Source organism: Dermochelys coriacea, chromosome 7, assembly GCF_009764565.3.
Source record: "Dermochelys coriacea isolate rDerCor1 chromosome 7, rDerCor1.pri.v4, whole genome shotgun sequence".
NCBI classification, from domain to species: Eukaryota; Metazoa; Chordata; order Testudines; family Dermochelyidae; genus Dermochelys; species Dermochelys coriacea.
Genome location: NC_050074.1, coordinates 8782041 through 8794256, shown reverse-complemented (window position 1 = coordinate 8794256; position 12216 = coordinate 8782041). Strand labels below are relative to the sequence as shown.

The following is a 12216-nucleotide window of genomic DNA, read 5'->3' as shown; positions in this document are numbered from 1 at the left end:
CCAGTCTTTCCAGATAACTGAGTTTTGCACCTCATGGGGGTTAGCATCTCCTGCACTGTCTCCCCAAAATCCTGCCCTCTCATCACTTTTCAGCAGGACATCACCAGTGCCCTACGGCAGGAGCAGGATTTGCCCCTTCCGGCCGGGCTTGGCCTGTACCTAGGACAGATTGCTGAGCATGCCTTATTGCGCCTGTCAGCAGAGAGGGTCATTGTCATGGGCAAATATTCAGTCAGACAAACCCACTAAATTCATTTTGGGCCCAACTCTTCAGCCTTTGATTGGTGAATAAACCATACTGCTGGGAACAGTCCCCTCGAGGTCAGTCTGTTCGCGTGAGGAAGGACAGCTCACTTGTATTGATAGCAGGATAATGACCTAGACTTGCAAAATGAGACTGCAGGGCCAAGATTTTCACAAGTGGCTGACTGAAGTTTGGTTCCTGACTCAGTGGTTAGAGACCAAAACAAGTGACCTGACTTTCGAAAGTGTGGAGGATCTGCACCGATTTCTGAGAGGAGCCGTAAAGCTCTCTGCACCATGGAAGGTCTGCCCACCGATTTAGGGGCATAATTGTGGGTTTACCTTTAGCTGCCCATTTTTTAATGTCTTGGCTAAGGTCTTCGTTAGGAAGCCCAGATTCATAACTAATGACCACTGAATATGAGGCAAATATCTCATCCTTCTGACCATTTAACAAGCTAAAATTAATTCAAGGAGCTAAGATTTGGCAACGCATAGTGGACTGTGTGTCTAAATACATTGTGAAAATGTACAGGCAACAACCTGTAAAGATAAATGGTTAGCCTTTGACCCCTCTCCACACCGCTTCAAATTGAGAATGGATTCGGCTGTAGGTTATGAATTAATAAGCAAATGTTGCTGCCAGATTCCATTTGATAATGACTGTTTCACACAGTAGTGAAAGGATATAATAAATTCTATATTAGATCAGAAAAAATTAAATGCATCAGGCAACTGTTATGTGATACTGTGAGTAGTCATTAGCTGGGGGTTAACAACCCAGATCCCATGATGATGGGCTAACTAAATACCCAAGTAGAGAGGTACAATAGTCTGAAAAACACTGCTGCTGTTTTCAAGGTTAGAATAATTGTTAAAAATTAATATTTGCGTAATACTATAGTCATGGTAAAAACATGTATATCATGCCATACCCCTGCCTCCCGCAGCTTACCGTCTCTGGCCCGGATCTTGCAATTGACAGTCCATATGTACAGTGCATTGTAAATTGCAGGATTGCAGGGGGATGGGTCCATTCCTGTGAGTTGCTAAGCTCCTACTGCAAACTGCTGATTATCTTCCACCTGTGTTAAAGTCAGTAGAAGTGGCGTGCTCTCCTGGGATCAGACGCTAAGTCAGACATGGAATGGGGAGAGATGATTTCAGACAAAGGAGTGAGCTGGAGAAAGTAGAAATTATATATAGGAAGTAACAGAGCTACCTTGATTGACATGAGTGGGGGATCTAGCTCTATATATCTAGTAAAAGGCAAGTTAAAATAATTTTTAAAAATTAGGCACGGGTTAGGTATACTCAATGGCTTTAAAAATGAACAAAGGAAAGGCCAAACTAGGAACATTGCCAGGATTAATAATAAGGGCTGGTGCTGCAAGCACTTTAATGCATTTCTTTGCTCCCACTGATTTCAGTGGGACTGACCAGGCATCTGAGTGAAACTGCTCACGTTTGTGAATGTTTGAAGTGCCTGGCTCATAAACAGTGAAAAGAGGCAGCAGGAGCTTGGCGTGGGGCAAATTCAGCAGGTGCCATTTATATTATTATCCCCAAAATAAAACACCCTGCAACCAGCAAACGAAAGAATAGGCTAATGCATTGTGATGACCATGGGGATGCCTTCAGAAAGGCAGAGTGGGGCAAATCATTCTGCCTTCAGTTAGACCTGTGTTAATTCCTAGACCTACCCAAACCCATTGGGATCCAACTGAGGGCAGAGTTTATTCCTGAGAAAGCTAGTGTTGTTTCGTGAATCCCCTCCTTTCCTTTGCTAGGGTGTGGAGTAAGTTCTCCACTATAGCAGACCACTCTGGAGGGACGTTTAATGGAAAGGGTATGCAAAGAACAGGTGCACGTCACTTGTTCTAGCATATTTTAAATATGAGAAATGTTCATTGTAAAATGCAGTGAGGGGAAAAATTGTTTTCTTAAATGGGCAAATGTGTGAATTCATACATTGGCAAATAGCTATCGATAGAAATACAGAGAGATAGAGCATTAATTCCAGTATACCTAACTATGCTGTGTGCATGCTTTTTCCCTTTTCCACTCCCTTTGGAATTTTTTCTCCCTCCTTTTGGATGGTAAACTCTTGAGGACAGGGACTGCTTTTCTATAAGTGTATGTCTAGCATCCGCCACAATGAGGTCCCTAATTCTGACTCAGGACTTTGGGCACTGCTTTAATATAAATACAAAGATGAAGAATAAGTAGCGTTATGTTTCAATGTCACCTAAGCTTGGGATCTTGAACCAGTGACAGGCTGCATTTCCTTCTGGGCACAAGACAATAGCTTCATCAAAAGGAAGGCCATCCAATGAGCTGCCCAGCAATGCACATTTCTTAGTATAAACTCTGTGATAGATCATTGCTTCTTTGTGGTTATTTTGTTTAATGTATTTTGCATGCAGACAATGCAGACATGTTACTGCTTATGCTCTGTATTCATATACATAGGCACATCGACATTAAGGTCAGAAGGGACCATTACGATCATCTAGTCTGTCCTCCTGCACAATGCAGGCCACAGAATCTCACCCACCCTCTCCTGCAATAAACCTCTCACCTATGTCTGAGCTATTGAAGTCCTCAAATCGTGGTTTAAAGACTTCAAAGTGCAGAGAATCCTCCAGCAAGTGACCTGTGCCCCGTGCTACAGAGGAGGGCAAAAACTCCCCAGGGCCTCTTCCAATCTGCTCTGGAGGAAAATTCCTTCCTGATCCCAAATATGGTGATCAGCTGAACCCTGAGCATGTGGGCAAGATTCACCAGCCAAACATATGATTTGCTTGCCCATCCAGGCCTTTCTGTATCTACCTGTGGTGCTGCATTCCTTTATCAGGAGGTAAACCTGTGAGGTGTACTTTGTGAGGTGGGACTATGAATGTAATGGTGCTAAATCCCCAGTAGTAGTGACATTTCATTTAGCACTGCAAAAAGACAAAATCTCATAATACTGTTCCCCAAGTCGTCATGATACTATCACTGGTTTCTAGGATTCTGCCTCTTGAGAATAATTCTTAAATAATAAACTTTATTAATCCAGCCAAGACTGACTGGAAAGGTATAAAACATTTCATGTCCTTTATTAATTTATGCATATACAGTAAATTCATTTGTATAACTGCTTCCAGCTATCGTGTAGGGCTGTTACAAAAAATTATGAAGTCTAGCACTGCAGTTTCTAAATAACTGTGTACAGTAGAAGATTTTACTGTAAAATAAACAGGTTGATTTTACAATCATTACTGTCCTGTGGGAGAAGAATTATGTATGTTGTAATCAGCGACCAGGATTTTTTAAAAAACGAGTTAAGTAGAATTGACAAAAATGGCACCTCAATGGACAAAAATCTTGATTCCCCATTAGGCGAGTGGTACTGAAACTGGACGCTAGTTGATATAAAATAGGAGAACACAGGAATAGCTGTATCTGATTAGATGAGTGGTCCGGGTGACCCAGTCACAGTAGCTGGCTGAATGCTTCCGAGGGAAAAGTACAAGAAACCTCTAGATAGACAGCTCTAGAATGACCTGCCCAAAGGAAAAGATTCTTCTTAATGCCCACAATTTAGTGGTTGGCTTATGTCTCAAGTTGTGAAGGTTTAAATCCATTCCAAATTAAAAAACAAGGTTGATTTAATCTATTTACATGTTTGATTCCTTTTTGAAGCCTATAAGGTCTTGGCCTCGATGATAGTTGGTGGCAGGGAGTTCCACAGACTAATTATGCATTGCAGAAAGAAAGTTCCTTTGATCACTTTTTATATTGACTTTCAATTTCATCAAAATGCAGTCTGAGACGCTCATATTTACTGTGTATTTATAGATGTAGTTACAATGACTAATCAAGGAGAGTGAAACAAGTAAATGCTTCCTTCTTGGAATAATTGTCTTGTGTAGCCAAATAAACATGAATGGAATATTTTTTTGCTCATGTTTATATTAATCAAGGAAAGCAGACCAACAGAGCTGTTTTAAAATGCATTTTAGTTGTGATTAGAAACTAGATTTTTGATGTGCTTAATTGCCGACCAGCTAGCAATTGAAATATTTCTGGGAAACTTAACAGGGAGTATATACACATGTTAAACTTCAAGCACTGCTTGGAAAGATACAAGCACTTGCCTGGGCAAAAGCAGCATTCTCAAACAGGGTTTCATCTCTTCTGAACTCAGGCATCTCATTTGCCCCCACTGTCCATCATCTCAGTAAAAAGAAAAGGAGTACTTGTGGCACTTTAGAGACTAACTAACAAATTTATTTGAGCATAAGCTTTCATGAGCTACAGCTCACTTCATCGGATGCATCCGATGCATCCAATGAAGTGAACTGTAGCTCACGAAAGCTTATGCGCAAATAAATTTGTTAGTCTCTAAAGTGCCACAAGTACTCCTTTTCTTTTTGCGAATACAGACTAACACGGCTGCTACTCTGAAACCTGTCATCATCTCAGTGTCATTCATGAGTCTGAGGATTCCTTCAACTCTCTTGCCTGCAAATCTGCCCATCTCTCTCTCTGAAAACCCATCACTCTCACAGATCTTGGGAGACAGGCCAGTCCTTGCTTACAGACAGCCCCCCAACCTGAAGCAAATTCTCACCAGCAACCACACATCACACAACAGAACCACTAACCCAGGAACCTATCCTTGCAACAAAGCCCATTGCCAACTCTGTCCACATATCTATTCAGGGGACACCATCATAGGGCCTAATGACATCAGCCACACTATCAGAGGCTCGTTCACCTGCGCATCTACCAATGTGATATATGCCATCATGTGCCAGCAATGCCCCTCTGCCATGTACATTGGTTAAACTGGACAGTCTCTACATAAAAGAATAAATGGACACAAATCAGATGTCAAGAATTATAACATTCAAAAACCAGTTGGAGAACACTTCAATCTCTCTGGTCACTCGATTACAGACCTGAGAGTGGCTATCCTTCAACAAAAAAACTTCAAAAACAGACTCCAACAAGAGACTGCTGAATTGGAATTAATTTGCAAACTGGATACAATTAACTTAGGCTTGATTAGAGACGGGGAATGTATGAGTCATTACACAAAGTAAAATTATTTCCCCATGTTATTTCTCCCCCCGCACTGTTCCTCAGATGTTCTTGTTAACTGCTGGAAATGGCCTACCTTGCTTGTCACCATGAAAGGTTTTCCTCCTTCCCTACCCCTGCTGCTGGTGATGGCTCATCTTAAGTGATCACTCTCCTTACAGTGTGTATGATAAACCCATTGTTTCATGTTCTCTGTGTGTGTGTGTCTATAAATCTCCCCACTGTATTTTCCACCTAATGCATCCGATGAAGTGAGCTGTAGCTCACGAAAGCTTATACTCAAATAAATTTGTTAGTCTCTAAGGTGCCACGAGTACTCCTTTTTCTTTTTGCCTATACAGACTAACACGGCTGCTACTCTGAAATCTGAAAACACTGTCTGTGTTTGCCACTGCCTCAGCTCCAACTCCTCTGACCTCCTCAATGCTTCCACCTTCTGGTTTAGACTATTTCAACTTCTTTCTCCAGGGCCTTCTCAAGTTGCCACTCTCCAGCCCTGGAGAAAGCTGCTGCCCACCTTCTCACACAGATATAGGAGCATGTCCACATTGACTCACAGAATCAGAGAAATGTAGGACTGGAAGGGACCTTGACAGGTCATCTAGTCCAGTCCCCTGCACTGAGGTAGGACTAAGTATTGTCTAGACCATCCCTGACAGATGTTTGCCTATCCTATTCTTAAAAACCTCCAATGATGGAGATTCCACAGCCTCCCTAGGTAATTTGTTCCAGTGATTAACTATCCTTATAGTTAGGAAATTTTTCCTAATGTCCATCCTAAATCGCCCTTGCTGCAGTTTAAGCTCATTAGTTCTTGTCCTCTCCTCTATGGTTAAGAAGAACAATTTATCACCCTCCTCTTATACACTTAAAGACTGTTATCACGTCTCCCCTCAGTCTTTTCTTCTCCAGACTAAACAAAGTCTTTTTTTTTCCAATCTTTCCTCATTTTAAAATAATTTTTGATGCCTCCTCTGGATTTTCTCCAATTTGTCCACATCTTTCCCAAAGAGTGCTGCCCAGAACTGGACACAATACTCCAGTTGAGGCCTTATTAGTGCTGAGTAGAGCAGAAGAGTGACTTCTCATGTCTTGCTCACAACACTCCTGCTAATACATCCCAGAATGATGATTGCTTTTTTTGAAACAGTATTACATTGTTGACTCCTATTTAGTTTGTGATCCACTATGACCCCCAGATCCTTTTCTGCAGTACTCCTTGCTAAGCAATCATTTCCCAATTTGTATTCGTGCAATTGATTATTCCTTCTTAAGTTCAGACTTTGCATTTGCCCTGATTGAATTTCATCCTATTTATTTCTGACCATTTCTTCAGTTTGTCAAGATCATTTTAAAATCTAATCCCGTCCTCCAAAGCACTTACCCAGGTGATATCATCTGCAAACATTATAAGTGTATCTCTCTATGCCATTATCCAAATTATTTATGAAGATATTAAATCTTTAAACTTGACCAGTTTCCATTGCCCATGTCCAGAATCCAGTTCAATGATCCTCCTTATTTATGAAACTGCACAGACTTGCTTCACTGGCCTTACTGACTCTCTGTCTGTTCTGTCTCTTTTCTGCCTCACATTCTTTACTCACCTAGCACAGTCTCCTCTCCGAGGCCTTACACATGGTCACACTGGTGGTGCAAGTGCCTTTAGCTCTGCAGCTCATGCTTTCCAGAGCCCTGAATCTCTCTGCGTCATTGACACGCCATCTGGTTTCCACATTTATCTGAAAACACATCTTTTCTCTGCTAGGTTGGCTCTACTTGTGCTTTCAGTGTTTAACTGTGCCACATGTTGTCTGGCTCTGTAAAGCATTCTGGGATATCATTTTAAAGAAAGGTGCTATACAAGATAATGCCATAGGGAGAGGTTTTCAAACGCACAAATGGCACGCAGGCATCTTATTCCCTGGAAAAGGGAATTAGGAATCTAACTGTAAATATGTGCTTTTGAAAATCTTTCCTTCTATTACCAAATAGCATTGCACTTTTTACTAGTTCATATGACTTCTGATTACATGCAAGTATTATGCAATACATAGATATGCTGAATGTAATGTAATCATTTAACATGTGTTCATCTAAACAATTCTTTTGCAGGAACAAAACAGTTTTATCACCATTGCTCTGATAGTTTCCGTGTGTATAACTCTCTCTCTTTCTCTCTCTCTCTCTCTCCTGTTGTAGGTAACACGGTAGCAAAGGATAAACCTGTGTGTCATTGCTGGAACAATGGGATTTGCAGCTGTGTTCCTTTTCTATTTTACATAGTTCCATTGTTTCCTGAGAATACGGTAGACTTTACACTTCAAACTTACAAAATTAGTGAGCTAGAAGGACAATATTTCTCCTTTTGACTATGGTGGCACTTCTTGATGCAGGATTTCCCCATGCAGAACTATACACTTTTAATTAAAAAAAAAAAAAGGAGAATTATGACTCTACTGAAAATACACCTTGGATTCTCCAGGACCCTATACCTGCAAGCAATTCATAGAAACACAGACCTGTTCTTCTGAAGCACATCAACTATAAGACTTTATTTACAGCACTGAAGGCTGTAAAATCATTTAAACGATTTTAGATCTTTCAAGTAGCTTGGGAGAAGATGGTTACATTAGAAAGAACTGGCATAAATTCATTAGAAGGTACCATCTATCATGCAGTACAATGGACCAATGTAAAGCTGGTCTAAAAGCTAAATGAACCTAAGGGATAATGGTAATAAACCATGTCTCAATGCATTTTCAGCTGTGATTTAGTAAATATTGGCAATGTATGAAGGTGAAAAAATGACTCTCGTAAATCAGTAGCATTTAGTGTATGCCATACTTTTTTTTACAATCTGTGCAATTATATTTATTTCCTTAGATAGTTCCAGCTATTTTAAATTTTACATTCATAAGTGGCAGTGAGGGAATGCAGGGCAGAGACTAAATCTGAAAGCAGATACAGATTTTATTGTCCTAAATAAATCCGTTCTCTAAGGGAATAACAAAGTATAAATATTCCTTGCCTCTTTGATTCCAGATATGGAAGAGAATTTAGCCATTAGCTAGAAATATTCATTCAGATGCTTCAAAACAAGAGCAGAAACTAGAACGGCATAAGGAAAGCTTACTGGAGGAAGGGTAATTTGTTTAGATTTTCATAGCATTGGTTGTATTCTAATAGGTAACTTACTTAAAATTCATAAGTCCTAGATAAAAAAGGGATCTTCACTTTCAATTAGTACTAGTTTATAATGATAATAATTAAGTGTCCAGTTCCTTGACAGACTAAATTTTCAAGCTGATATGCTTTGTGACACATAATTGTTTCATATTATTTTAGATTTGTCTCATTCTGCTTTTCTTACTTGCCTGACTGTTACAGTTTTTTTTGTCATCAGACTTCATAAATAGAACTGTAAAAGAAGTGCAGTTGCAGCCAGTCATTTCATGGTTACATCATTTTATGGCTTAAGATGCATTGGAACAGAATTAAATGCAATGATGCAGACAGATATCATGCAGATGAACTGCTACTAACCCAGCTATTGAATACATTGTGATGTTTTATGTAAATATTACAGTAATAACATACAACTGGTTTTTTATATATCCAGAAATGCCAAAAAATTGAGACTGTTGCACTAATTTAGTTCATTGTGCACAAGCTTTCTAGCTTATGGGAAAATTCCATCAACAATGTGAAGCTGTTTAGTTTGTTTTGTTGGAGTGAGTATAAATACTTGATCCAGTCTTACTCCCATTGAAATCAATGGCAAAACTCCCTTTTGATTCCTGTGGGAGGAAGAACGGGCCCTATATTTTGATTTTGGTCTCTCACTTTTAACTATGTACTTTGATCACTGCTGAGATCATGGTGGCTATTGTATTTGTTAATAAGTAAATGAGAATTTTTCTGCTACATGTTTTGAAAGCTGCATAGTTATTCCATCTAACAGCCTTTGCCCCTCGAATGGACTCAACATTTTGATTTTTTTCATTGTAATTTAAGACTAAATTTAAAGAATCGCCTGAAGGATTTAAACTATTTGTATGCACACATGCTCAGTGATATAGTTTTAAGTGAAGATTGTTGTTACTTTATGTCATGGTAGCCTAGACTTGATTATTATTTATCTGTTGTGGTAGGCACTGAACATACACAGAATAAAACACTGTCCCTATTTGAGAGAGTTTATAATCTAAATAGACAAGGCAGACAAAGGCTGGTAGAAAGAAGCGGTTGTTATTCCCATTCCACACTGGGACTTAGGCTGACTCTCCACTATGCCTGATTTGGAGCCGAGGCTCAAACACAGGTTTCCCACCTCCCAGGAGCTTGCCCTAGCTTTCAGGCTACTGGCTAGTCAAGGATGGGTCTCAGCTTGCTGGCTTCTATGAATCCCTTTCTTAGGCACCTAGCTTTCCCCATGCATTGTACAGGGAGAATGGACAGCTGTGGATTCACTGGGCAGCAAGGCAGCTAAAGTATGTCTACACTGTGCACTCCTGATGGCGGCATGTCGAATATGTGCACTGCACGCCCACGTAGCATGGGTCTAAGTAGCGGTGTAGATGCTGAGGCACTGCATAGGTGAGTGAAGACATGCCTGAAGCCTGTGGGTATATACGTCATATGGCACTCTGCATGCCTAAGCAATCCCTCCCCCATCTACACCACTATTTTTAGCAGTGTAATGTCCTGCTACTTTCCGGCTCCAGGAGCTTTTCCCTGCTGCCTCATCCTTCCCAGGGCCTTTCCCTGACGGGTGTAGCTGCATACTGCTGTGTGGACAAGCCTGCTTTTCACTGTGACTTGTAGCTACATGTACCCTACATGCCGCTGCCCATGGTGTGCAGTGTAAACATAGCCAAAGAGTCAGGCATTGCAATGCTGATGCCTAAGGTCTGTTATGGATCTAGGCCTAAGTGACTTGCCCAAGATCACACATGATCAGTTGGTAGCAGAGCTGAGAATGGAACCCAGGCATTGTTTTCCCCCAGTAACCAAAGGCCATTCGCCTTCTCCATGGATGGAATAAAGGCAATACAGTACCTTATGTACCTAGATGCAGACATACTGAAGATACGATTTCAGAGCCACTAAAGAGGAAGAAAACAATGACGTAAGTTCAATAACACAGGTTATGCAATGTACAGCTTGCCTTCCTAGAACATCATCCTATGATAGTGATTTTGTATTTATAAGGCAGTTTTCTTCTCAAAGGATCTCAGGTTGATATACACCCTTTCTGAATTCATTGCACATAGTGTAATCTATCTAGCTTTAGGTATGGTGCTGCCCCTTCTTCTAACACCAGTGTCCCGTTTCCGACATCCGCATCACCCCTCTGCTGGGTGGTAGAATTATAGGGCCTTACAAGTCAGCTTCCTACTGTAGGAGAAGACTATAGTGCAGAGTCTGGGTATGTTCTAAATATAACTTGCTTTATTTACGTATATACAGCTATCCTGGAACAGAGATGGTCACAAACAGCATGCAGGCAATCCTCTCTTCCAGAAATCTAGGCCAGACTGCTTTGCTCCTAGGAAGCTACTCTCTCCTGAGAATTGTCTCCAAATATAGACAATAATGGAGAGAGAAAACTCTATCTGCTGCAGCATCTCTCAAAAGGACCACAGCGTATTAAAAACATACAATAATACAGCATTTCTTCATAGACTAAAACCTTGCTCACACACTAAGAAAAATAAGTGTAAATCTGTAAGACTATGTTTAGTAGTACCATCTGGTGACTCTCACTATAACAATAGGAATCACTTCAGTCACTGCTGAAATACAGCAACTTCTGCACAAAATATTTAAACTATCAACCCTATGAACCATTTAGGACTTGAAGTGAGGAATATTGTAGCCATCAGAAACTATATGGAGCTTTTGGGTAGGCACAATGCAGTTGCTTAAATTGGAATTCAGAGAGACACTGGTATTAGCATATGTACTCTTGCACAATCTGTAATGGTATAATTAATGTCCACAAAGCAAACAGCTCATCTGAAAGACAGTACCTGCAGCAGCATCCTCAAACACCAGGTCATGGCCTTGATCTGTGTAGACTCAGAGAAAGGAGTACTCATCTAATTCCTGTAGCACCTGACTCCAGCACTTCGGGTATGTCTACACTGCATTGTAAACCCAGGTCTGTAGGACCTGGGCTTGTGGACTTGGTCATTCCAAGCTCATGCTTGAGCATCCATACTGCATTATAAACCTTGGTTTACAATTGCTGGAACCAGGTCTCCCAGCCATGCATGTCCACTCTGCACTTGAGTCTGCAGCTTGACCCATATCCACACTGCAAAATGATCAGGGTTGGACCTGAATCACAGTGGTACTCTGACCTACCCCCCATAGCAGGGTTCTAGGGTCTGGGTCTGACCCGAGTCAAACTGATTGATGCATAGACAGAAGGGGAGTTTGGGCTCAAACTTGAGTCAGAGTCTGGGCTTAAGGTAGGTCTACACTGCAATAAAAAAAAGTGTCACTGAGTCGCAGAGCTCGAGTCAGCTGACTGGGGCTCATGGAGCTTGGGCTACAGGGCTGTAAAATTGCAGTGTAGATGTTCCGGCTTGGGGCTGGAGCCTGGGCTCTGAGATCATCCCCCTGTTGCGGGGTCTCAAAGTCCGGGCTCCAGTCTGACCCTGAACATCAATGATGCAATTTTATAGCCCTACAACATGGGACTTGCAAGCCTTAGTCAGCTAACCAGGGCCAGTGGTGGCTGTGTTGCCAATCTTTTATTGCAGTGTAGACACATCTCAAGAGGTCTCTTGTCTAAGTAGAGATGCTGACCTACTCTGCCTAACGTTGGAGATTTGACTACAGTACTTCTCATTGCATGGAAGCAAGGTTGCT

At 41.1% G+C, this 12216-nt stretch overlaps 1 protein-coding gene and 1 long non-coding RNA gene across 6 annotated transcripts in view; one reads left to right on the top strand and one right to left on the bottom strand.

Moving 5' to 3' along the window:
- LOC122461073 overlaps positions 1–1348 on the bottom strand; it is a 30326-nt gene extending 28978 nt beyond the window's left edge. Inside the window, exon 1 of the long non-coding RNA XR_006282786.1 lies at positions 1199–1348. This is a non-coding gene — a long non-coding RNA (uncharacterized LOC122461073). The remainder of the gene's footprint in view (positions 1–1198) is intronic.
- TAFA4 (TAFA chemokine like family member 4) overlaps positions 1–9523 on the top strand; it is a 108542-nt gene extending 99019 nt beyond the window's left edge. For all 5 annotated transcript variants that reach the window (XM_043519082.1, XM_043519083.1, XM_043519081.1 and 2 more), the window contains one exon: positions 7537–9523. In XM_043519082.1, coding sequence (XP_043375017.1) covers positions 7537–7706 — 170 coding nt within the window. In that variant the 3' untranslated portion in view covers positions 7707–9523. The remainder of the gene's footprint in view (positions 1–7536) is intronic.
- The last annotated feature ends 2693 nt before the right edge of the window (positions 9524–12216 follow it).